At 42.5% G+C, this 26,419-nt stretch overlaps 1 protein-coding gene across 1 annotated transcript in view; it reads left to right on the top strand.

Annotated features, from left to right (window-relative positions):
• Stmn2 (stathmin 2) overlaps positions 1-18,625 on the top strand; it is a 46,158-nt gene extending 27,533 nt beyond the window's left edge. Inside the window, exons 2-5 of the mRNA XM_005066780.3 lie at positions 161-256; positions 4,200-4,372; positions 13,889-14,080; positions 17,272-18,625. Of these exons, the coding sequence (XP_005066837.1) occupies positions 161-256; positions 4,200-4,372; positions 13,889-14,080; positions 17,272-17,331 (521 nt within the window). The 3' untranslated portion in view covers positions 17,332-18,625. The remainder of the gene's footprint in view (positions 1-160; positions 257-4,199; positions 4,373-13,888; positions 14,081-17,271) is intronic.
• The last annotated feature ends 7,794 nt before the right edge of the window (positions 18,626-26,419 follow it).

Genomic DNA, 26,419 nt, shown 5'->3' with positions numbered 1-26,419 from the left:
TGAATATATACATCAGAGTTGTTTACATCTCTCATTCACTGGGAAAGCAAACCAAGCAGCCTGCCTTCTGCAGAATGCTATAATTATTGTTCAGATTTAGAGAGGCATTAAGAGGAAATCCAGTGAACAAAGCATTCTAATCTTGAATCTTCACTTTCAGCCTACAAGGAAAAAATGAAGGAGCTGTCCATGCTGTCACTGATCTGCTCATGCTTCTACCCGGAGCCTCGCAACATCAACATCTACACTTATGATGGTAAGTTGCCTGCAGTGGAGACACCCCTGGCGGCATAATTGACAGGAGTTTGAATATATGTGCTTGTCTCTCAGAGCTCCTAACAAATTAGATAAGCATTTTATAGATCTCAGTGTTGATTTGCTGCATCAAGCCATTAGATCTTATTGATTGCCTATTGCTCACTACAGTTTGAAGTCAGTGCTAATAAGAACACATTAATGTCTCTTAAGAGGCATGGCTGGCTTGTTCCCAGCATCCTCATCAGTATCCTAATCATCAACAGCAGCAGGAGCAGCAGCAGCAGCAAGAGCAACATATCATGATCTACAGGATGTCTTTTCAATTAATGAAACACACTAAACTACAATTATAGTAGATCTTAGTTTGCAAGAAACTATTTTTCTACATAGATCATTGAAAGAGTAGAAAACCTACCATCAGCACTATTTCTTTTTGTACAGTACCCATGTTTTGTGAGTAAATGAAAACAAGCTAATAATGATAATCAAGGTCATACATAAAATTGACTTATGACTGAAGTCACAAGCAAACAGAAACTAAGTAGAAAATAATGTAATGCCACCTGTGGTGGTTCAGACTTAAAACGCCAACAGTAAGAAGACTGAAGCAAGAGGATTGCAAGTTCAAGATTAACCTAGAGAACATAAGACCCTGTTGCAGAAAGCTAAATAACACTCTACAGTTGGTGTGACCGTTGACTTTATTTTCTGTTTGTGTTTGCTTTGCTTGTGGGGGGGTTGTTGTTGTTGTTGTTTTGCTATTTGAGAAAGGGTCTCTCTATATAGTCCTGGCTGTCCTGGAACTCACTGTACAGATCAGACTGGCCTCAAACTCAAGAGTTCCTCTTGCCTTTGCCTCTCAAGTGCCAGGATTAAAGGTTTGCACCACTGTGTTCTTATTGACTTTATTGAAATGCAACCTTTTAACATGATTTATGCCAATTCATGGTGATTAGGCTAGTTTGGTTTCATTTTTGGATCTTCCAACGTGTGTGTATGGCCCCAGGCAAGAAGATACTTGGCTCTCTGAACATAATTTACTCTCTCCTTCTAAGGATTTGTGGAGAGGGTATTTCATGTCATAGCCTGCTGCCTAAGAGGAACCCAGGAACTGTTCTGTCCTTATCAACACTATTAGTGAAAACTTCACCTAATTCAGCCACTAATGTCATCAAAATAGGGCAGTTATCTGTGCCAGATCTACATGTGGCATTTTGATGTATGAGAGACTCACAGTTATTCTGCCTTTCCACATATGTAAAGATCATTAAAAAGAAGAACTCAGAGCCATTCTTTTTCCGGTGCTGTTCTGATGGCACAAGCATTAGAAGGGCTAATTAACTTTCCAGAAGCAGCTGTCTCTGTGTGCATGTAACCAATCCATCTCCAACCACAACTTACACTAGAATGCACGCAGCATGTCCAATTCCTGTAAGTTCACTGAGTTAATAAATCAACTACATAGATTCGGACTATCTGTCAGATGTTGCTGTCAGTAGGAATCTGGCTGTGTTTAAGAGACTGTAAAATCTGTGCTGTGCTGCGCTGTGCTGTCACTGAGATCAGGTGATGAATTCAGCATGGCCCTTGCCTTCCTGGGACTCGGGGCTCTGTAGAAGAGTCTAGAAATACACAAGGAGAGCACCAAATTGTTGAGACCCAAGAGCTGGGGTGGTTTCTACCAATTTGGGACTGAGAGGCAGGAAAGCAAATCTATGTGAGCTGTTTGAACCTGAAGAGACAACTGCACATCACACATGCACTACTTCAAAAATACTCAGTAGAGACTTTCATAGTTCCAGAGTATCTACTTGGCCTTGTATTTCTGCCCTTATGGTAATTATCTGAGCAATGTAGAGATCACATGAAGTGTTCTTTCTGGAGTGTACATGAAAGTACACCACCATGCATCATAGTAAGAGATTTGGCCATTGAGTGTTCAAGAATTCCCTGGGGGTCTTGGAACCACTCTAGAGGGTAACAGGAGACACCCACATTTGAAATATTAGTGACACATAACAGTGACTTAATCCCAAGAAGTTTCTGGATGCAAACAAAGATCAGTGGACTGTGACCAGAGGGTTGAGGTGTGGGGCTCAAACCAAAGCACTAGGCTAAAACTGACCAGTGAAGTTTTAAAGAAATCAGTACATTTTCCTAAATTGTGAGCTATGAAGTCATAAATGTACTCAAAGACACAGCCTATTTCTGTTTTGTTATAGATTATTTTAGATTATAAATGATAGCACAGGATTAAATACGATAATAAGCCTATCAATCATATTACGTAAGATTAAAACTTGAAAGTATGGTAATCTACTTGTGTTAGTATATATGCCAATAATCAGCATGGCTAAAAATTTTCTATACTCTTTTGTTTAATTAGCAATTAAAAATTATATGTATACAGTATGCATTTTAAAAGATTTATTTATGTATATGAGTGCTCTGTCTTCCTGTGGGTCTGCACAACAGAAGAGGGCATCGTATCCCAGTATAGGTGGTTCTGAGCCAATATGAGTTTCCTGGGAATTGAACTCAGAAACTCTGGAAGAGCAACCAGTGCTCTTAACTACTTAGCCACCTCTCCAACCCTACAGTGTGCATTTTTGAATCACAATATGTATTTTATAATGACTAAACCAAGTTACTTAACATGTACTTATTTCATGTGTTGCCATGCATTCATGGCAAGAACCCAATCAGAAAGAGTAAATTAAAAATGCTTAGACCAGTGATAAAATGGGATGTTATTCCATCATAAAAAAACAAAATCGTTAATTGCAAGAATAGATGGAACTGGAGACTGTTTTATTAGTAAAATAAATCACATTCAGAAAAGTGCATATCTCATTTTCGCTCAGATGTCTTCATGGGTGTGTGTATATATATATGGTATGAGAGTAGGAGGAGGAATTTTGGGGGGAAGAAGGAGACCAACCAGAGTGAGACAGAGAAAGAAAAGAGGGGGCAGTGGGGGTACAAATGTGAGTAAAATGCATAATAAGAAAGTTGGAAAAGTCATAATCTTACCCATCATTCTGTACAGTGAACATATGCTAACAATTTTAAACACAAAAATAATATAACACATTGTTATCACTGTATTACTATTATTACTATTATCACTGTAGATCACAATTGTTCTAGTTGAGTTGTTGTCAGCTTAACACAATCTAGAGTCACCTAGGAAGAGGAAGCTCAATTGGAGATTGACTCCATCACGCTGAGATGTGGACATGTCTATTCAGCAATTTCTTAACTGATGTAGGAGGGTCCAGCCAACTGTGGATGGTGCCAGCCCTAGTCTTGAATTTTATGAGAGAGCAAGTTGGACAACCCATGGAAAGGAAATGTTAAACAGTGTCCCTCCATGGTCTCTGCTTCAGTTTCAGCCTCCAGGTTTCTGCTTAAGTTCGCTCAATTATGGACTATGATGTCGAATTGTAAGCCAAATACATCCTTTTCTCCAAAGTTGCTTTTGATCATGATGTTTTGTCACAGTGACAGAAAGCAAACTAGCACACGCTCATGGATATATTCTAATTGTTCATCTGAAATTTCTTACAATTTAACCAACATCTCCCCAGGATCCATTAGCCTTGAGAGGCACATTACACTCTATGTATGAGGACAGGCAATCTTAGTCTTGCTGTGCCTAGCTTTCTCTTATACAATGCACTCCAGGTTTATCCGTGATGTTGCAAATGACAGAATTTACTAACTTTATCAGCAGAAGCATTTATACTGTTAAAGTACATGTGCAGTGGAGCTGTGGGAATTCACGTACGCTGGAAACAAGGCAGAGCTGATTATCTTTGTGCAGTATTTGGTTTCTGTTTCCTAGAAAAAGATGCCTCTGGCAACTGCTGGACTCCAAGTCATTAAAGTGTTGCGTGATTCATCTGCCTACTTAACACTCTCCAATGTCTCTTCCACAGATATGGAGGTGAAGCAAATCAACAAACGCGCCTCTGGCCAGGCTTTTGAGCTGATCCTAAAGCCACCATCTCCCATCTCAGAAGCTCCACGAACTTTAGCTTCTCCAAAGAAGAAAGACCTGTCTCTGGAGGAGATCCAGAAAAAGCTGGAGGCTGCAGAGGAAAGAAGAAAGGTAACTCTAAGTTTTGTCTTGTTTGTTTGGTTTGGTTTTTAAAGACTGAGTTTCCCTGTGTAGCTCTGGCTGTCCTAGAACTTGCTCTGTAGACCAGAATGGCCTCAAACTCACAGAGATTTTCAAAATCTCTCCTTTCTTCCTTCTTTCCCTCCACTCCAGTCCTCTCTTTTACACAGACACACGTGTGTGTATGTACATACATGCACACGTACACACAGACTTCAAGCAGAGATTCCAAGAGAGAACGATACCTGAATGAACGCACTATCTCAACACCTTAAATTTTCTGCAGTAATATACTAAGAATGCCATGAACCTTTAGATTTGAAGGCAGGAGCTGGAGGGATGGTTTTAGAGCATTTGCTGCTCTGATAGATGACACAAGTCTCATTCCTAGCCCCCACTTCAGGGGACTCATGGTACCTGCAACTTCAGGTCTAAGGGAATCTACTGCCTCTGGCTTCCACAGGCATCTACACTCCCATGTACATAACACCCCCACCCTCTGAGGGCATAAGATATCCTAGCAAATCTGTGTGTTGAAGAAGCTAGATGTATCTGTCCCAACAGGAGGTATTTCCTCCCACTGTCTTCTTTCACAAAACTCATCCTTGCACTGTAAATCGCACTTGCTCTATCATGATGTATTAGACTCCTGTGGTCACTAAGAGTATTCTGCACACACCGTTTATAATACGAATGAAACTCTGCATTTTAATTCCTTTTATGCTGTCTACAAAAAAAATCCGGCAATATATTAAACACTATAACCTATTGATATTGTTATAAATCTAGATTGTAAATTGGGAAACTGAGATACTAATCCAAGTAAATGCACACGACTTCAGTTTTTGTAACCTTTTTTGCTGTTGCTTGTAGATTTAACCAAATGCCTTGTCTAAAGCCCTGAAGTGCTTGTTGCACTTGGGCAATTTAAGTTCTCATTCAGCAGAGGCATTCTCTATATAAGGGGCACAGCACAGCACAGGAAGACATGTACATGGGACACACCTACACACATACATGTCCAAAGTTGGCACAGACTTCAGAATACAAAATCAGTGACTGATCTAAAATTGATATTCAGAAAGCAAAGTTCAGTTTCCTAGGTTAACACACTTTGCAGCTACTGTACTTAATTTACAGAAAGTGGCTGAAGGAAAAAGAACACAGAGATAATAAAAATTAACTAGGTGTTAATTTATAAAACTCCCTGAGGCAACTAATTAATGGTTCTGGTAAAGCTCTTACATCCTGGAAGCAGTAAACTATTAACAGTTATTTAAACAATTAAATCAAACTAGAAATTGACTGTGAGGTTAATGGACATTGACAAATAGAATTAGCCAGAATTTTGATATTCAGAAAAAAATGGAAGAACCTTTTTTTAAATGGTGTATACCATTACATTTCTTGTGCACTTTGGAAGTTTTTCAATGAAGAAATCGCCATTTGGATTATGGTCTAGTAGTAGACTTTTAATTAGGAGAAAGCACAGCTAATTAAGAGAGAGCACTGACTTAAACATTCATCCATTGATTTTGTTTTTCTGTTGGATTGCACTGATGCACTCATGTGAAAAAATGTTCATTCTCTTTAAAGAGCCCTCAGCATGCATCTCAGCAAATGTCCAGGTGGGGACACACAAATAACTCAATCCAGTTGTGCTAGCCAAAGGAGGCAGTGGGTATGAGACTGAAAAGTCCAGGAGTGACTGAAGAAATAAGGATAGCTCAATTGAGATGTTGCTGTACTATCATCCGAAACTGATTTCAGGCCACCATTCTCTCTTGTCCTCTAAATGACTTCACTGCTGGAGCAGTTTAGTTACTCTCAGTCCCCAGTCACTTTCCAATGACACAGCAGCTCAGGCAGAAACAGAGCTTCTCTGCCTTGCAACCTGTTTGCAGCCATGGTTGCTCTGTGGCTGAGGGGATGCAGGAGTGTGATGCTCAGACTTGGTCCAGTCACCCGCCTCTGCCCTACAGAGATGGTTAAGCAGAATCTGAGTGTGGGGCAAAAGAAAATTAAGGTTTCATCAGAAAAAGATGGGGGTGGAGCTTAGAGACACAAAACTGCAGGTATCCATAGTTGTCTGCAAACCGTAGTGCTACTGTGACAACCAGGATGATCATTTAGTTTGTATGCTATTGAATGTGTAGTTCTTTTGCCTGCTGGTGTCCGATGTGGTTGTTTTTATGTAAATACAAAGTAAAGATCTGTGCACATGCTGCATTACTAGTTAGAAATATAATGAAAATATTAAAACTTTTAGTGGTCAAATTAAAAACAAAAACATGTTAAATTAATTTTATTAATACTTTATTCACACTTAAAACATTTATCAGTGTGTGATCAACAAAGAAATACATTGAAATAGAGGCATTTCTTCTTGTCATACTGTTTTAAGTCTAGAGTGTGGTTTACCCTGTGAAGAGTTACAATCATACTGTGCATCTGTGGCCAGTAGTCACTAAAGAGAACAGTTCCACACACCGGTAGATCTAACAACTTCTATAAGCAATGGGAAAACTTGGCATCTACTTTTCCAGTTGATACTGAATAATTACTCATATTCAACATTTTGAAATATGTGATATCTGGAACTTACCACGGCATAGAAGTTTAGAAAGTAGAGACTGCCCCAAGCTGTGATTTCCTCATTGTGTTATCAAGGCCAGCACAGGAGCACTTAGAACCTGTGGCTCCGTACCTTCTTCCTGGCTTCCCATAGTCTCTGTCCACATTCTGTCTCATCCTTGTCACTCACCAGGTGCTTGTCCTTTCTTAGTCTCTGTTGTATTAACAATACCCCATTCTCCCTTCCCAATACTTAGCGTGATTGATAAAGTATATTTTTATTTGCATTAACTGTTTAGTTAACTTTAGCCTCCATTAAACTTCATGAGGGTTGAGATGTGTGTTAACAGTGTCTGGCTATATCACTACAAATTTTACTCTTTTAAGTGAATAAAACATTTAAGTTGCTATGGATAAATGTTAAGATAACAATATATAAGCTGTATAAACTTTGTATTCCATACTCCCATCCCAAAGCAAAATTATAGGCAATAAATTTCCAGTGACATCTCCTGAATTAAAATCACACAACTGACAAACATTTATCTGGGACCAGCTATTTATCCTAACCCTGACACTAGGAACTAAGGACATCCTCACTAAGCTTCCTCTCACTAAGGGAACAATAGGACCAATAGCCAGTCATAAACACACCGTGGCAAAACACAACATCAAGCATGAGCAAGAGAAGATAACATAATGTTCAGAGCAGCAAGTACAAAGGCCCTGGGGTTGGTGGGTTCTGGTGTGTTTAGGAAACACCACGATGACCAATGAGGCTGAAGTGGTGAACACAGAGGAAAGAACAGGTGTTAAGGCCAGAAGGCAGTGCCCTGAGGACTTTGGCTTTGAGCGAAAGGAAGGCAGAGGAAGAAGATAAAACCATGTGTGCATTTAATGTGAATCACAGGCCAGTTTTAAAGAAAGGTCTTTTTAAAGGGGCAAACTAGAAAAATGGTGTTAGATATATAGAGAAAATGGGACACTGTTATAGATTAGAAAACACCACTAAAGTTTCCTAACTAAGGACACATAGAGGCAGACAACCACAATGAAAATCTTTTGAAGATGGTGGTTTGCACTAGTGGACAGGCAAGTCGGGAGGGAACATTAGGTCAGACTCCACTGTTTAATCTGTAAAGAGATACTAAACTTTTTGCATAAAACAAATGCTTCCAGATGTTAAAAATAAAAACAGCCAGCCGGTAGTAGCCCATGCCTTAATCCCAGCACTTGGGAAGCCAAAGTAGGTGTATCTCTGAGTTCAAGGCCAGCTTGGTCTATAGAGCAAGTTCCAGGACAGTCATGGATACACAGAGAAAATTAGTCTTGAAAAATCAATAAATATTATAAGCTTTAACACATATTAAAAAGCTGAAAACTGAGAAACGGGATTTAGCCTAGTCACATTACCCTGGGTCTATTTTCTTTCCCATATATCACAAGTTTTTAAATAATTCCCCCAGAATCACATGGCATTAATAGTATCACATGTGTATTGATAATATTTTGTTGTTATTATAAACAGTCAGTTGTTCCTGCCAGTCAGTATCCCCAATTATCTTAAGATAGTAAACATTTTCTCACTAAATTGACAGAGTCCTAACTCCACGTAAACACAGGGGTAGATATGGGCAGAGGTATGAGAAGTGGTTATTAGAATGTTGTAAACACAAAACCATTTTTAGGATCTTTAAAGCCTGTCCCTGGGAATCCAGGAGCCCTTTGTGGGCCTGGGGCCCAAGTTATGCAGACAGAGCTCTCTGAAGTCAGGGCTGGAAGGCTGCTACCCATGTGTCTCCACAGGAGATGAGATGTACTGTGCATTAACATCCTGGCAGTTTCCCCAAGTCCCTAGGCTACTTGCTCACAGTCACAGCACTGACCATATGGTGACTAACTTGGACGGAACTGCACAGGCTCCTTCCAGCCAGAACTAATGTTCATTGGTAAAGCTGATAGAAAAACATATTCTAAAAAGAATACAACTTTCTCTTGCTTTTTCTCCCTTATTGAAGCATCTCTGGAAATCAGTGTATGTTTTTTGAAATTAAAGTCTTCATATTGCAACTGACCACTTTTGGGAATGGATACTAACACGCTGGTCACTGTGCCCATTCATTCAACATTCACATAGCAAGAGGCAGCAGAAGTAGGCTTCCACACATCCCAAGGGGATGATCCATCACACTCTGCTGTTCTCTTTCCCACATGCCCCAGCATAGGTGGGCTGTGGTCTGTCTCCAGCAGACCACGGTGTTTATAGGGCCCTTTGAAACCATCCCAAGAACACAGATTATCAGTGTCCACAGTTGAACCTGTCCCTCCACGCAATCACTACTGACCTTGTGCAGTCATCTAAACTCTGTCTTCTTTTGCCCATTATCCTAGTTTGTTTTCTGTGGCTGTGATAAATGCCATGACCAAAAGCAGCCTGGAGAGGAAGGGGCGTGGTCCATTTCCTTACACTTCCAGGTCACACTCCATCACTGAGAGAAGTCAGGTTGGGAACTCAAGCAGGAATCTGGCGCAGAGATCACAGATGAACACTGCCTACAGGCTTGCTTAGTTTTCTTTCTTACACAACCCAGGCCCACTTGCCCAGGGGTGGTGTCACCCTCCATGAGCTGGCCCTCCTACACCAACCATTCATCAAGAAACACCCACAGACATGCCCACAGCCAATCTTATGGAGGCAATCCCTCAACTGAGATTCCCTCTCCCAGGTGTCAGGTTGACAATACCCGACCAGCACTCTCCTCTATGAAAAGACTTGTGAAAGGTCCCATGTCACACAGAGTGGTGAGAAGGAAGAAGTTGCTCTCTGCACACATAGAAGGAACACCATGAGGCATCGCCTGTTCCTGGATAGAATGCACCCAGTCTGGCTTTGCAAAAATTATGGTCCAGTAAATGATTTTACAAAGGAAAGTTGTCCTTGATTAATATTGCTGCCATATAGTACATTTCATAAATATTTTAAATATAAGTAGTCTTTATCATAATACATAGAATAATCAGGGTGATTAATAATAGATGCATAAGTATGTTAGTTTAACTAAAACTGGCTTGAAAAATACTAATATTAGCCAGACATTGGTAGCACACACATTTAATCCCAGCACTCAGGAGGCAGAGACAGGCAGATCTCTATGAGTTCAAAGCCAACCTGGTCTACAGAGCAAGTTCCAGGACAGGCTCCAAAGCAATACAGAGAAACCCTGTCTTGAAAAAAGAAACAAAGAAAAGAAAAACATTAATATTATGAAAGGTGAAAATTTAATGATACTTGTGACCTTGATAAAACTGTACACTAAAATAGATTAAATTAAAAGGCTCCCCCACTCAAAATTGTCCATCAATAGTTAATTCAAGTATTAACATCACTGTACAGTGAACTCTAATGACCTATGAACCTCGGAAAGAGAAGTGAATTCCTTGCTCCAAATGAAATGATGTGAAAAGGAACCATTAGTAGGCAAATCAGGTAGCCTGAATGTCTACATTTGTAACTCTAAAGCTTTAGAATGGATCCCTCTAGTCCCCTTATAAAACCATGCATTTACCAGCTCAGGACTTCTGTGAGGTCAGAAGCAGGTGCAGTTTGCACGGTTACCAACCCTGTCACAGGGCTGGCTCTCGGTCCTTATGGGGAGGAGCTTCTAATTCTTGCAATAACTTCTCCTCCAGTGACCTGTTGTAGCCACACACAAACACAACTCTCAGTTTAAATGGGGGATAATAAAGAGTTTACTTTCAAGTCAGTTATGAACGTTCATGGTCCAGAAACACAGTTTCCAGTTTCCCCAAATACCAAGTAAACTTGCAATTAATTAAGTCCTAGCTCTGCAATACTCTGACACTTCACATTGAAGTTCCTCCTAATCAGTCTATTCGGAACCATCAGGCAAGTTCACATTCTTTCGGGGATTGTCATCTGCAGCTGGCATCTTGAGTTGGTAAATGGCACCTGAGATGGAATGTAGGGACAAAGGGAGTAGTTTTTCCATAGTCACAGTTCGGTATTTGGGAAGCCATCATGCTTCATTGTCATAAAATCTTTGTATTGTGGTTTTCTTGGCAAGCAAGAGGAGCACACAGACCCTTTTTCACAGGCTTCAGAGCTCATTATGAACTCCAGGTTGTCATTTTAACTCTCGTTCTGTAGTCCTGGTTTTTCAGCATGAGGTGAGTGCTGTGGTCTTTGTTTCACACAACTACACTCAATTGTCATATTTCAGTACACTCTTTAGCCATGTCAACAATGTTCTTTCAGTATTAGCAGAAAGTCTGATATGCACATGGCAGCACCCAACCTACTATTAGTGGGAAGGTACTTTGGAGCTAAGGAGTTTACTGTTTGATGAATGACTCTGGGTGTCCAGTAATATATCCCACAAATGATGAAAGGGGACAAGAAGATGGAGTGGCTGGAGTGTGCGTACTTCAGAAACAAATGGGAAACGGGTGGCCTCAACAGAGTAGTCTTAAATCTTTTATATATATGTAAAGTGAGTTTTATAGACCAGTTAACTCAGATTTATCATCCAATTCATTTGTGCAGTAATTAAACTCTTAGACTCAGTAGCATAAGAGATGCTAATTAACCTCTTTGCAAAATGTTCAAGTGTTCCTAAATGGACAATAACTCTTCTCCCTGTCTCATTACTGTGCCTCCGTGTACCTTCAGCATCGCCATTCCAGTGATCCAAGTTCTACGTTAGGATGTGCTCACCTGCAATCTCCCTCAGTGTCTCAAGCCATGAGGTAGACAGGGACCTCCCATCCCCCCAGATGGCACATTTGAATAACTCAGCTCCGTGTTTGCCCTGGCTCACTTCTGCCTTGTACCAGCTGCCCGCAACAGTGCCCAATTCTCCATTTCAGTCCTCAGAGGGCTTCTGTGTCAGGAACAACCTCTCGGCCATAGTCCTCCAAGGCCGCAATTTATCTTTGAATACTTCATATGCAACCATGTTTACCAGGGTCCAAATCTCCACCTCTGTCCAAACCCACCCAGACTACCAGCCTTGCTGCTAATCTGCCCAGTCACCACACAGAGCAGCAACACCTCTCAGGGAGAACTTTACTCCCACACATAGGTAGGAACATGCTGCACGTGTTGCTGTTCAGCTTCTCGCTCATTTTATGTCATATTTTGCATAATGTTCTGAAGTGATTGCTTATTTGTTCCCTGATACAAATATTGCAACCGAAACCAATCTTCTTCCTGGATGGCACAGCTGCAAGAGTGAGCCAAATTCAGGGGAGAGTTGACTTCTCCAGGGAATAAAGTCAGGGGTGTTACAGGTGAATAAAGTCAATCTCGCTGCAATAGTGGAGTCCTAAGTCTGACTTTCAGTAGAAGTATGGAGATCTCAGGAGCCCCTAAGCTATGATCTAGGGAAGGACTTGTCTGAACATCAAGTGCCCTGCCTGGAAAGATTGCTCCATGAGTGAAATGCTTGCTTCACAAGTCTGAGCACTTGAGTTCAGATTCCCAGCATCCATGTAAAAATACAGGCACTTGTCTATAGCCCAAGTATGGGGTCAGAGACAGGTAGATGGATCCTAGGCCTCACTGGCCAGCTAGTCTACAAAATGGCAGGTTCCTGGGTCAGCAAGAGACCACATCTCAAAAATAAGTGAATAAATAAAGCAGAGAAATAGTTGAAGATTACATCCCAATACCTTCTCTGACCTCCACATATTCCTGCAAAGGGGAGGGCACTTGCACACATGATTGCACACACACACACACACACACACACACAGAGTTTAATACTGTAAGATGTGCTGAGTCACTCCTTTAATCTTGGCACTCAGAGACTGAATCGGGAAAATGGCCAATGTGTCTTGAAAAGGGTAGACTATGGCCTACCAGTAATAGAATCACTGGAATTGTTAACCAAAAGCATAGATTACTCAGCCTCACTAAAGAGTCTTGGATATGGATCTCAGCAGGCAGATACCAGGTTCTCCATCATTATCAAGCCCCCAGGAACTACATTTGCAGAGATCCTTACATCCTGCTGATACTAAAAAGAGAGAGAGAGAGAATACACACAAGGCGCAGCTAGCACCAGTGGTTCTGCTCTCACTCACAAGGTCCCAGTAATTCCTGTGGGTGTCCATGTGAAGAGTGACAGCCAGATTCAGGGCTTTCTGCTGGTTTTGGCTAAAAGGATACTGAACACTAAATTTGTGTGAATGTTGTGAAGTCTCTACACTTTATGTATATGCATGTTTTGTCTGCATGTATGTCTTGCACTATGTGCACACCTGGTGTCCAAGGAGCCAGAGACAGCATTGGATTCCCTAGAACTGGAGTTGAGGACAGTTTGCCGATATGTGGGTTCTAGGCATTGAACCCTGATCTTCTTCAAGAACAAGTGCCCTTTATCACTGAGGCATATCTCCAGCACCAGAGAGACATTATTAAGAGCAAGTGAGAAAGGGGAAGGACAGGCATGTAATACAAACAGAAAGTGAATCTGATTGGCAAGAGTTGAAGAACTCCTATAAGGTCCACCCTATGGTTGTTCAGAAAACAGTGGGGTAGAGAAAGGGGCAGAAGAAAAGGAAATCCAGGCCCCGGGCTGTTCACATTGTCTTCAGGTTCCCACAGAATGTTGTGGTCCCCTGGCTCATTGTAGCACTTCCTGTTGCACAAATGCTTAGCAGCATCATATTTTTAAAAAATGAAAGAAAGGAAACTCGTCAATGAGAGTTCATGCTATTTCTAAGACATCATCTAAAACCTTGAAAGCTGAAAAGTCAGGGAGCCACATTCCCCACCAACACATTCTAGAGAAAGTGCTGAAGTCTACGAGCGAGAAGAAGCTGGACAGCAACGCTCATGGCTGCAGCACCAACTAGCACTCAGCTAAGTCAGCATCCAGATAACTGGAAATGGATGTTTTTCCTCCCCAGTCTCAGGAGGCCCAAGTGCTGAAACAATTGGCCGAGAAGAGGGAGCACGAGCGAGAAGTCCTCCAGAAGGCTTTGGAGGAGAACAACAACTTCAGCAAGATGGCGGAGGAGAAGCTGATCCTGAAAATGGAACAAATTAAGGAAAACCGTGAGGCTAATCTAGCTGCTATCATTGAACGTCTGCAGGAAAAGGTAAGGGCACCAGATTGCTGAGCGGCCGGGGGGGCGGGGGCCCGGATGGGACACGACAAACCCTGTGCAGCACAGCTGGGGGGCGTGTCTGTGCAGCACAGCTGGGGGCCAAGCCCTATGATGTACAGTTGGAGGTGCCATGTGCTGGGGAATGAGGTGGGAGAGTCAGCCTCAGGCTGCTCTCATCACGTAGTTTGGCTCTGTGACCTGACAATGTGATGGAAAAGGGGAATTCTACAAGCACTGGAGCCCTCATCAAATGTTCCACCTGACAGTGGACTCAGGAAGGCTGGTCTCAAACGTATATGACTTCTGTACAAACCAATGTGTTGCAAAAATACCAAGGTGTAGATGTTTAACTGATTGTATTAATGCTATAATGCTTAATGTTAATAGAAAATTAACAAATAATATTTCACTAAAATAATACATATCCTTAATACAAACTTTTAAATTTAAAATGAATATTTTGTAAGAGATCTATAAGGAAATCTGGAGCATGGGAGCATAGCAGGCTGATTTCATTATGTTTGGTATCCTTAGGTCTTTTTCCATATCCCCCTGCACAGGTGCAAATACACACACATACACACAACCATCTCCCAAAAGAATTCTTTTGAAACAATACACAATGTAACTATGATAGTTTTGCTTTGTCCATTTCCGGAAACTGGATTAATCTTGGAAAATAGGAACCCTGAAAAAGATACATCTATTCTTGTCACCCTTGGCCCATTCTCACAACTACATTATCAGGTCCTACAGATGCAGAGATACTGTCATCCTCTGAGCACTGAGAATTTACACTCAAGCTTGTAATCCTCCTGCCCCAGTCTCAGAGCTTAAATTGAAGATGCATACCATTGTACCCAGCTAAATTCATTTTAAAATGTTATTTCCCAGAGATTGTTTTAGTCAAATGTGCTTTTCGTTAATTTTTGGGAACACTGCCTGGGAAAGGATGTAGGTCCCAGCACAGAAGTAAGACCCTGGATGTGTGAACAAGTCCTAGGGATTTGGGCAGAAGCCAGGAGAATCAACTTTCCATTGACTTTTCATTTGTTCATTTCGTTTTTCAAGACAGGGTTTCTCTGTGGCTTTGGAGCCTATTCTGAAACTAGCTCTTGTAGACCAGACTAGTCTCAAACTCACAGAGATCTGCCTGCCCCTGCCTCCCAAGTGTTGGGAATAAGCGCATGCACCACCATCAGGTTCGATGGACTTTTTTAAATGCATAAGCAGTTGTGTCCATGTGCTTCAGAGCTCCCTGTCTCTCCCAATGTCTCAAGTCAGACTTTGGCTTGACACAGGTCACATGTGATGGCACCAAAACATGTGCTTACCGGGATCCAGGACAGCAAAGGCCCCTCTGTTGTTATCTACTTTCCTGATCCTGAGCCAGGCACGTTTTCCTCAGTTTACCCTTCTCTTCAGAGGAGCTCCTTGTTTACCACTATCGGCAGTAGTACCATGGACAGCAGAGGGCCATACTTACAGCCTAGAGCAACATAAAAGCCTTCACCTCACAGCAAAGCATACATTCATACATACATACATACATACATACATACATACATACATACATACAGTGCACTTGCCAAGGATACAATATGCTGATCTCATTCTCTAACTCAACCTCACCCTCAGCATTCATAGCAAAGTCTGCATCACTAGCAGCCTAGAAGCAACTTTGACTCTGAAATAACACGCATGCCTACCAACAGCATATTCCTCTTGATTTTTCTCTGTAAACTGGTTCATAAAATGTGGATACTTCAACTAGCATTTCTTGAAGTGTTGCTTTTAACAAGCAATTAATATTTTCTGCATGGTTTTTGTTGTTTTTTGTTTTGGTTTTTGGTTTCAGGAGATTTTTGTTTGTTTGTTTTGGGAGAGTGAGTTTGGGTTTTTGGTTTTTTGAGGCAGGGTTCTCGATACAAACACCCTGGCTGTCCTGGAACTCCGCCTGTAGAAAGTTCACTTCCCAACCCAAGACTAGTGCCTTTAATAGTAAGGTTCCTTATGTAAACAAATATCCACAACCTCATGCAATGTGCTATGCTATGAAATGACAGCGGAGATCTTATAGCCAAACACAGCCAAAGAGACGAAATCTCCTGTTTAGAACCATGTGACTGCCCTATGAAAGGGAAGATTTTATTAATGTAAGTGTTCTATTCAAGATGCAATTATAGGGACTGGAGAGATGGATCAGGAGTTAAGAGCACTGGCTGCTCTTCCAGAGGTCATGAGTTCAATTCCCAGCAACCACATGGTGACTCACAACCATCTAAAATAAGATCTGGTGCCCTCTTCTGGCATGCAGGCAAACGTGCGGGTAGAACACTGTATGCATAATAAATAAATAAAATCTTTTTAAAAAAAAAGATGCAATAGGTTTTGTGGTCTCATGAAATGCTGAAAGGATGGCTGTGCCAGCCCTTGGAGCATATACTTACACTCTTAGCCATCAGTGATGCGAGAGTAGGAGCCCCAAACATTCGAAGTGGCTTGAAAAGATGATTCTGCTGAACTGACTGGGCCAGTGTGCAGGAGAGTACAGGCCCATGTTGGAAACGCTCCTCAGCTTAGGTTCTGAAGGGGCTTCACAAAACAAGGTTTTAGGAAGTGGTGCCAAGTCTTCCGTGGATCTCAGTTTCCCAAAGTGCCTGTGGGCAAGCACAGATTCCTTAAAATAGTCTGGAAAAGGAACTAGAGAATTAAGATGATGGGGAAACCAACAGTGTTATATTTTGTTGCCAGTTTCAGAATTTATACAAAAGTCAAGATTTTCTTATTAATCATTTGACCTTTTGATCAGAGTTTAAACAAAGAACAGAGTTTTGTTGTTGTTGTTGTTGTTGTTAGTATTAGAAGTCCAGGGTAGGGTACAGTTCCTCCATAAAAAGCTTGCCTGTTGTTTTCAAGGCACTTGGTTCCAGGGTTTGATCACCAGCAGCAAGGGTGCATGAGGGTTTGTATAGGATAATAAAGATACTTGGAATCTTCTCTACCGTGGTGTTTCTTGGCCCCACATTTTCCTTGGGAAGTGAAGATTCCTTCAGGAATTCCTCGTTAGTAGATACCACACTGAGTTATTTCTGACCAAACATGTCCAGCAAAGGCTAGCGGGGTTCTCCTCGTTCTCAGAACCACGCGGACTGATCTGTTCTGCCTTTGGTGTTTCCTAGGAGAGGCACGCTGCTGAGGTGCGCAGGAACAAGGAGCTCCAGGTTGAACTATCTGGCTGAAGCAATGGCGGGTATGGCACGCCCCCCCATAGTAAATCCCCCTGCCTATATTATAATGGATCATGAGATATCAGTATGGGAAATGTATGACATGGTTTAAAAAGAACTCATTATTAAAACAAAACAAAAAAACAGAATCAAAAATAAAATAAAATCAATGCGGTCCCTTTGCAGAATGTTTTGCTTGGTGTTTAAAAAAGTACCTTGGATCTTATTTTGTAAATATTTACATTTTTGTTAAAAAATACAAGTATTGCATTATGCAAGTTATTTCATAATCTTACATGTCCTGTAACAGGCTTTCAATGTTGTGTCTTTCCACTCAAATGAATTTGCTAGGTTGGTTCTTTTTTTAAGCTCCCCATGTGGAACTCTAGTCCCTGCCCCTTTCATTCCAACAGAAAAAGGAGGTCAGTAGACAGTCTATGGTGCTAGAAACCCACCATTGCCTAATGACCTAGATGACTTCAGAATCTCTGAGCTTGACCAAGACCACACCTAGATCGCAGGTACTGTGTCTCCATGGGAACCTCCACATTTGTCGGCTCATAAACGGCTCCCCGCCTAGAAACCACAAAGCCAGGCTAGGGAAAACCACCAATCATAGCAGCTACTTCTGCTTCTCGTGGACTATGTGCTACAAATGTGCTTAGGTTTTAGAAAGGGATGGATGGGGAAGACAGATGTGAGCTCAATCAGGGTAGAAGCAAAAGGCTGAACCTTTTACAGTTCTGAACACAAACGCAAGGTCAAAGGGTTCAAGGAGCCCTGGAATCGTTCTTCATGAAGTGGGCTTACTTCTCTTGTTTCAGTTATTTTGGTGGAATGAATTAGTTAACGTGTCGGGTGGCTTATTTGTGGATGCCACGGGTGATGATGTGCATTTTCAGCTTTTGCCTGTAGTACAAGCACATGATGCTACTGATTATTTTTTTCCACTTGGAGACTGTGAGCTGGTTGTTGCATTAAAAACACAAACAAAAATTGCAAACACTGTGGACTTTCACTCAAGCTGGTCTTTCCTCCCCAGTGTAGGGCAATCCTGCCTAAAAACAAAACCAAATCACTCCATCTGTGAAGCTGACGCAGTTAGGGGGGCTAGGCAGGGCATTTGTGCCAACGAAAAGAATCAGCAGATACCCAGCATAAATACCTATTGCAGTTTTGAAGTCGTTTCTCCCCCAACTCCCAACTCCCGAAGGTTGCTGCCTGCATATTTACTCTTCATTAGTGCTATTTTCCTGTATGTCATTGTGAGCAAGCTGTGATGAATAAAGAATTGGAGTTCTGTGAACTAATAATGCTCTGGTCTGGTCTCTTGGCCCTGTATGTTCTGACCCTGGTGTTCAGATTGCAATAGGGTGGCTGTTGGACTGGCCCATCTCACAAGCAAACAGGCAGTAATTAGTTTGGAGGAAGCCGGCGGCCTGCTGGTTGACTTCCCTTGTGAAACAGCAGGTCACTGCTTTTTCCCTCCCCTGGACAGGCCGACGCAGTGGGAAAGGCCTTCAACGTGCTCCCCTTAGCAACAGGCCGAGTGAAGGAGAAGCCGAAGGTCCAGGCTGTCGTGCTGAGGAATCGAGCCTCATTCCAGGCCTTGTGAGGTTCCTGGCACAACCTCAGGTTCTCTCATGCTGCCCACAGGACACCCCCATCCTGGGCCGTCTGTTAAAGTGTGACTTCCCTGCCACACTGCCAGACTGTGTCCTGCCAATGAGCACAGTGCACACATGGACACAGCAGGGTCCTGCCAGGGACCCAGATGGATATTACGGGACAAAACTACCTACAGTTTGAGCAGAAAGCCATAAATAATTGAAAGAATGCAGATTTATGAATAAGTGAATTATCACCCACAAGAACACTGGCCAAGTTTAAGGTTGAGGCCACCTGATATCTATCTTGAATATCCTTTAGTAATTTGGGAATAATAACACTGTGCAATGCTGTAATCAATGATACATACTCCTTTTTTCTTTTTAGACAGGGTCTCTGATGTAGCCTTGGCTGGACTGGAGCTCTCTATGTAAACCAAACTGACCTCAAAGCACTATCTGCCTCTGCCTCCCAAGTACTAGAATGGCTAACCTACACACCAAGAACATGTCTTTAAAAAAAAAGATACACACACTTTAAAAATATTTTTAGATTTTATTTATTTTTATTTTTTGTGTATGGGTGTTTTATCTGCCTATATGTCTATGTACCACATGTGTGCAGTACCCCAGGAAGCCAGAAGAGGGTGTCAGTTCTGGGACTGGAAGTACAGATGGTTGTGAGCAATGTCTGGCCTAGGACTGGAAGGCAGTGCTCTGAGACAGCAGCCAGGGCTGCTAAGTGTTTGAGCATCTCTCAGTCCAATGCACATGCTTTTAAACATTGAACTCCTGATTGGTGTGGGACAAGCTCTGTTTCACACTAATTTACATAAGTCAGTAGGAAAATGTGACCTCAGAGCTTATTCACTGGCCCCTAAGAATATGACCATGAATGACCACAAGCCCAAAACTTAATATGGCCCCAAAACAGTAAGTGATATTACTTGTCCACTCAGCATGTTGAAGGGAAAGAGGTCATCCCCATGAGGCTTTCTGAATGTTACAATAGTGGACACCCCCTCATACTTACACTACAGTGTGTCCCTCCCTAAATAAGAGCTAGTCTCATGTTTAAAAAAAACAGTGGCTGGTGGTAGCCTTTAATCCCTGCAGTCCAGAGGTAGAGGCAGGAGAATGTCTGTGAGTTCAAGGACAGCCTGGTCTACAAAGTTGCACAGAGAAACCCTGTCTCAAAACAAACAAACAAACAAACAAAACAGAAAACAGTGAGTGCCGTGCCTCCAGGTACAATGCCTGCCTCCCATGACTTGAAAATACTTACATCAAACACTTCTCAGATCTCATTTCTCTGGTGAAGACAGATTATGTCTGTGAAGTTACTCTACCAGGAATTCTCAAAGTGGGTTGTCTTGAGGGTTGGGTAATAGCTGGTTGTTCACTTGCCTAGGATGCATGAGGCCCTGGGTTTGATCTTCAGCAATGGAAAATAAAGGGAAACAAAATCCAAATTGCAGACCCCCACCTGGAGGACTTCTATCCCTGACCTCTGTATCTTGAGGCCAAAGTGTTCACCGCTGCCACCTCCACCAGAGGATGCTGGGGTTCCAGCTTGTCTCCTCCAAGCCTCACCACAAACACCGTGCTCCAGCTTTGTGGCGGAGTCCTGGTGGCATGTCCCATGATGACCAGGGGATGAAGGGAAACCCATGGAATCCTGTTCCAAAGCTCGGGGTGGGGTGGAAAGGCGTCCAAGCAGGAAGAAATGAAGTGCTGCTTTCGTGGTAATGAACGGTGTACAGGAAGGGCTGTGGTAACAACATCTCAGGTCTCTCCAGCCCCTTCACAGATGAACTAGGAGCTGCTTGTGGAAGACATACCATTTAGAGAAGTACCAGTTCGTAGCCTGAATCTACTTACAGATATATTTAACACACTCTAGCTCTGCTGAGAGTTGTTTAGATTGTGTAAATGCCACTGAAAGGTTCTGTGAAAACTCACAAGATCCCATTGATCTGATGAGTTACTTGTCTCTCCTGCATCTTCTATACCCAAAAATTTATGCAACAGCCACATATCGAAAAATGTTGTTCTCTCCTCAAGAGCCTGCTGTGTCAGAATATCTACCAGAGCTGCACCAGTACTAGGGACAATCAATCGAGAAAGAAGCTCTGGTTTAACTCACAGTCTTGAAGCCCATGATTGGTTGATTCTCTTATGCTAGAGGTCGTGGAAAAGCAGCAAATAATGATGGCTGTGTAAGACAGAGCAGAATTGCTCACCTAGGGGTAAGGAGGAAGGGAGGTATGGAAGGAGAAAGAGAGAGAGAAAGACAGAGACAGGACAGAGAGAGAGACAGAGAGAGAGATTTGTGTTTGTGTCAGGGCCAAGACTTTAACACAAGAAACTTAAGGGAACATTCTAGACTCAAACTTAAATACATACACCAGGCTTCTCATGCCAGTAGAGAAGATAAAGTTGAGAATGTGCCAACAGGCATGACTGTACCATCTGCTCTTCTACTAAGGGAGAGAACCTGAAGAGAGATACTGGAGCCCTTGCCTTGAACAACCAACACAACCACCCCTGGCCTGTTATCAGGCCATTTGCTGGAAACTGCTGAGGCAAATGCAGAGCCTAAAACTAGCCTTGTCAAACCACAGAACCCCCTCAGATTCCTCTGTGTGCCCATTATCACCTCCAAGTGACCGGCAAGTAGCATCAGCTAGTCCTTCACAACATCCGGCATCCTGTGTTCTTCATCCTGTAACTGCCGCCTCCATCGGGCCCCTCTTAGACACGTCCTGTCACCTCCTGCACACTTTGCTCCAGTCTGCGGCCACCTCTGCACACTGATCTGGTCCTTTTGCCTTCTTACTACCCTCCCATTCATGCACAGGATGACACTAGTGTCCCATGAGTCCCTCTTTCCTCCAGAATGCCACTCCTCTTGCACAGTACTATGCGCTCTGACACACAGAGTGTGGGTTTTCAGACCTCCACACTCATGCCATGCTCTGCATAGAATTAGTTCACTACAACTCAAGTCATGGTCAGGCTGTTGATCTTAAAATACATTTTACAATCACAAGGAATTAAAATGGCAATATTTTACTTACTATTCCTACTACATGGCTAACATGGGTCAGTGTGGACCTATGTCTGTGCCGTTTCTCACTCTGAAGCCAAAGACCAATGGAACTGACTTTTCTGGTCACTGTAGAGAAGGGAAATTGCAAGCATGACTTGTCGGACACCGGGTATTCCAAGCTTCCACCCAAAGCAGCATACACAACACCCAAGCAACTGGTATGGGCCCATTCTACATCAAGTACACAAGAAGGTTCACCCCCATCATAATCTCAGTAAGAAAACCAAAAATGTTTAGTGAGTTGCACCAATGACAGCCACCCTGCTAGTCACCACCTGTCTCTGCCTCCTGAGTGCTGGGATTAAAAGCAGGGATACTTTGATTTTTCTCTCCTTCTCCTTTACTCTCTTCTGGTCCCCTCCGCCATGAGTATCTCCTCTTCCAAAATAATTCTTTATTTTCAAGTTTTGTTTTCCTTGTAGTGTATAGTCCACATATGAGAGAAAATGCGACATTTGTCTTTCTGGACATGGCTTATTTGGATTCGCATGGTGACCTCCAGTTCCAATCACTTTTTTCTTTCTAAGAGCTGAATAAAAGTCCCCTGTGGACAGTACATTGTCTTCATTCATCTTTGATGACACCTGCACTGATTCCCTATGTTCTGACCGTGAGCATGGATATATATCAGTTGGGCTGAAGTGTTCTAGATAATAATTATTACAAGAGTTTAGTAACAAAAATTGAACACGTGGGACTGGAGAGATAGATCAGAGGTTAAGAGCACTGACTGCTCTTCCAGGAGTCCTCAGTTCAGTTCCCAGCAACCACATGGTGGCTCACAATCATCTACAATTCAACCTGCTGCCCTCTTCTGGCATGTAGGCAGAACACTGTATATTGATAAATTTTTTTAAAAATCTTTAAAAAAATTTGAACACTTGAAAAATGGAATGGTATTTCCTGAAACCATGTTCAAACTGGAAAATTTAATTCAAACTGCAGTTACAGGCAATGGATAAAAAACGTAGCTAAGGGGAGTAAACCATGCCTTTACTTCCAGAACTCAGGAGACAGAGGCAGGCAGACCTCTACAAAACCAGGTTCAAAACCAACCTGATCTACAGGGTTAGATCTACAAGTTCAAAACCATCAAGGTTATCTTTGGCTATATAACATGTTTGCGACCACCCGAGGCTACCTGAGACCCTACCTCAAATCAACAACACAAATAGACATCCACAGAATATTCCATCCAAGAGCAGCAGATACACACTCTTAGCAGTCAATGAAACTTTCTCCAAAACAGATTCCATTGTAGGCAGTGAAGGAAGTCAAATACAAAAAGAGATAAAACTGCTTCTTATACCCCATCACATAATAATGGAATAGAATTAGAAGTCAACAGCAAGAGATGACATTACACAACTCCGGGAGAAAATTAAAAAATGCTTAGAGCCCAATGAAAGCAAAAGCATTTAGACACAGTAAAGGCCATTCTCAGACAGAAGTGTAACAATGAGAGTCCACACACAAAATCCAGGGAGAATGAAGCTTGTAACCTAAAGACCAGTCCCAAAGTCTCAGGAAACAACAAGCTAGACCCCAAGCTAATAGATGACGAAAAGTACATAAAGTACCTCGACTTTTAAGAAAAACAAAAAGGCGACATCGACATTTCTCTCTATTTCGATCCCATTGTTGGATACTCCCCACTCATCTTAGCCAGGCTCTAGAAGCTGGCCTTCTTCCTTCACTTCCCACTCCCCCCACCCCCGTGTCAACCACCATCTGCCTGTTCTCACCTCCCCCAAGGATACTGTTCTCACAAGTGCTAATGACCTCAGTTGTTTTCCACAGTTAGGTTTGAAGTCTGACCCAACAGCACTCAGGCTTTGCCCCAAACATGATCTTTCTTACACAGTCTACCTTACACAGCCAAGCTCCTACCTGCCCACAAAGCATCCTGTGCAAAATCTTTTCAGTCAGGGGTCTCCAGCGTCCAGGCTTGGGTTCTAGGTGTACCGATCTTGTTCTCTCTTCATTAAATCTCTCCCCTAGCAAATGATGACAGAACAGAAGCTCTCTCTTTCAGTCACTGGACTCCATTTTTAACTTGTTCCATGGATCCATGAGCTTGTAGCATCCAGTATCTCCCACTAAAGGAGGAACAATGAGTTTCTCAATCTTACTGATGGCCATGCGTCATTCATACACTGACCGGTGCAGTAACGGTGAACCTGATGTTTGGGTTAGAATTTTAAATGTCCAGTAGCTTGGCACCCCACTATGATCTGCCATAAGACCATGTTCTGGAGAAACTTCTGGAACAAAGAGGAAGTAGAGACTTGTGGGGCAGAGTGGAACCTAGCAAAAGCCTAGAACTAAGCCTGGCTGACCATCAGTCTGCAAAGAAAATATTCCAGACAGTAAATATCTGTCTACATGATTCATATACTATTGATAGACTACAAAGAAGAGTAAGGGAGCTGGTATAAAAGGGCTTAGGCAGAACCCAGTACATAAGAAATATTGGGTAGCTATTGCTTATTAATACACTTCACACTATTATAATTCCTATTTGCTAAACTTTCTATTCATTTATCCATACTCTCCTGTAAGAGACAGTCTCCAACTTTTTGCTGAGTTTTTACCATTTAATAAGTGCTCAATACACACAGACATTCCACATGGAGTAGCTGAGCAAACAAAGAAAATGAATTAATGTATTCAAATGAGAAAAATACTCAGTGTAACGCTTCACCACAGACAGTTATGAGTTCCACTTCCTCGTTTCTCTATATTCTGATAGAGAATATAGAGATACTTGCTTTTACACTGCTTGACCTTGAAGTTAAGCTTTGTATCATAGAAAGAACTATTATTTTCTATTTACTTATTTTGTTTTATATGTACATGAGTGTTATGCCTGCATTTGTGTCTATGCACCAAGTCCAGGTTTAGTGCCTGTGGAGGTCACAGGATGGCATTGGATACCTTGGAACTGGAGTTATGGATAGTTGTAAGTTACCATGTGGGTGTTTGGAATTGAACCTGGGGCCCCAGCAAGAGCAAGTGCTCTTAACCACTGAGCCATCTCTCCATCCCACAAAGGACTATTCTAAATGACAAGAAAAGTAAGATTCTGTGAAAAACAGAAATCTCTACCACCCAGTTGTACACAGCTCCTTAGGTAGAATTTTAAGGTCAAACACCAAGCCAATATTGGTGCCCAGTGAGTCCATCTCCTGGGCTGCAGGCTATCTGCAAATCGTGTTACACAAGGCAGCAGCTGGGCAGCTCTTTGAAACCTCAAGTTCCCGCTTGTTCCTGACAAAGTGGCATCTAACTGAACTAAGCTGTCTTCAGATGGGTAAGCATACATCCATGCTGGCCTTGGGGTTTGGTAACATGGTAGCCCTGGTATTTTGTATTAACCCTGTGTGCTGTCTTCCTTTAAACATCTAAACCTCTCTCTCTCTCTCTCTCTCTCTCTCTCTCTCTCTCTCTCTCTCTCTCTCTCTCTGTCTCTCTCTCTGTCTGTCTCTCTCTCTGTCTCTCTCTCTCTCTGTCTCTGTGTGTGTGTGTGTGTGTGTCTCACATGGACTCTGCTTCCTCTACACACAGTCTGCACAGATCTCAGAGAGATGTGCTGTGCATATCCCTTGCTAGTATACATGTGAAAAGTCTCCTGAAGGCTCAGATGTTAAGGCCTTGGTCCATCTGGTGGTACTATATTGGGAAGCGCTGAAGGAAGTATTGTAAACCCATTAGAAAGGCTTTTCTTTGGGTATCAGCACCTAGGGGAAGGAGGGAGCTCTGCTCACAGGGAATCACCTAGCAAAGTGTTTTCCCAGGTTCGGCCACCCAGGCACTCAGAGGCTCTTGTAGATGATGTCTTAGAGGGACCTACCAGCCAATCCATCTGTAGCCCTGTGACATCATCCACATACAGAATGCTGGAGCTGCAGGATCGTGGAGGCTTCCACTCGGCTTCGTAAGGAAAGGCTGAGAGTTCAAACCACACAGAGCAGAGTCAGATTCCATGAACATCCCCTTAAGGCAGTGATGCACGGAGCCCTGAAAGATAGACTCGATGGAGACCTAAGAAACTAAGAGATGCCGGCAACATGGAACAGAGTGTCTACCAAGTGAAGCTTCGGACAGTGACAAGCACCAGTCTAACAGCGAGACCAGAGCAGCCATGAGGGCTGCATCCAATTAGACTGCAGGGGTGGGACTGCCAGAGCCTGTTGGCACTCCCATCTGCCACCGTGTCGTGTCGTTAAAGACTGTTCCTTTTGATTTCCTGAAGAAATGAAGCAATAGTTCCCAAGGACTCCTATCTTAGTCCGTTTTGTGTTGCTGTAACAAAATACTTGCAACTGGGATACCTTACAAAGATGTTTATTTGGCCCACTTGTGGCTGGAGGATCTAAAC

Source organism: Mesocricetus auratus, unplaced genomic scaffold, assembly GCF_017639785.1.
Source record: "Mesocricetus auratus isolate SY011 unplaced genomic scaffold, BCM_Maur_2.0 Super-Scaffold_6730, whole genome shotgun sequence".
Classification (NCBI taxonomy): domain Eukaryota; kingdom Metazoa; phylum Chordata; class Mammalia; order Rodentia; family Cricetidae; genus Mesocricetus; species Mesocricetus auratus.
The sequence above is the reverse complement of the archived record's forward strand: the minus strand, read 5'-3'. Positions and strand labels throughout refer to the sequence as shown.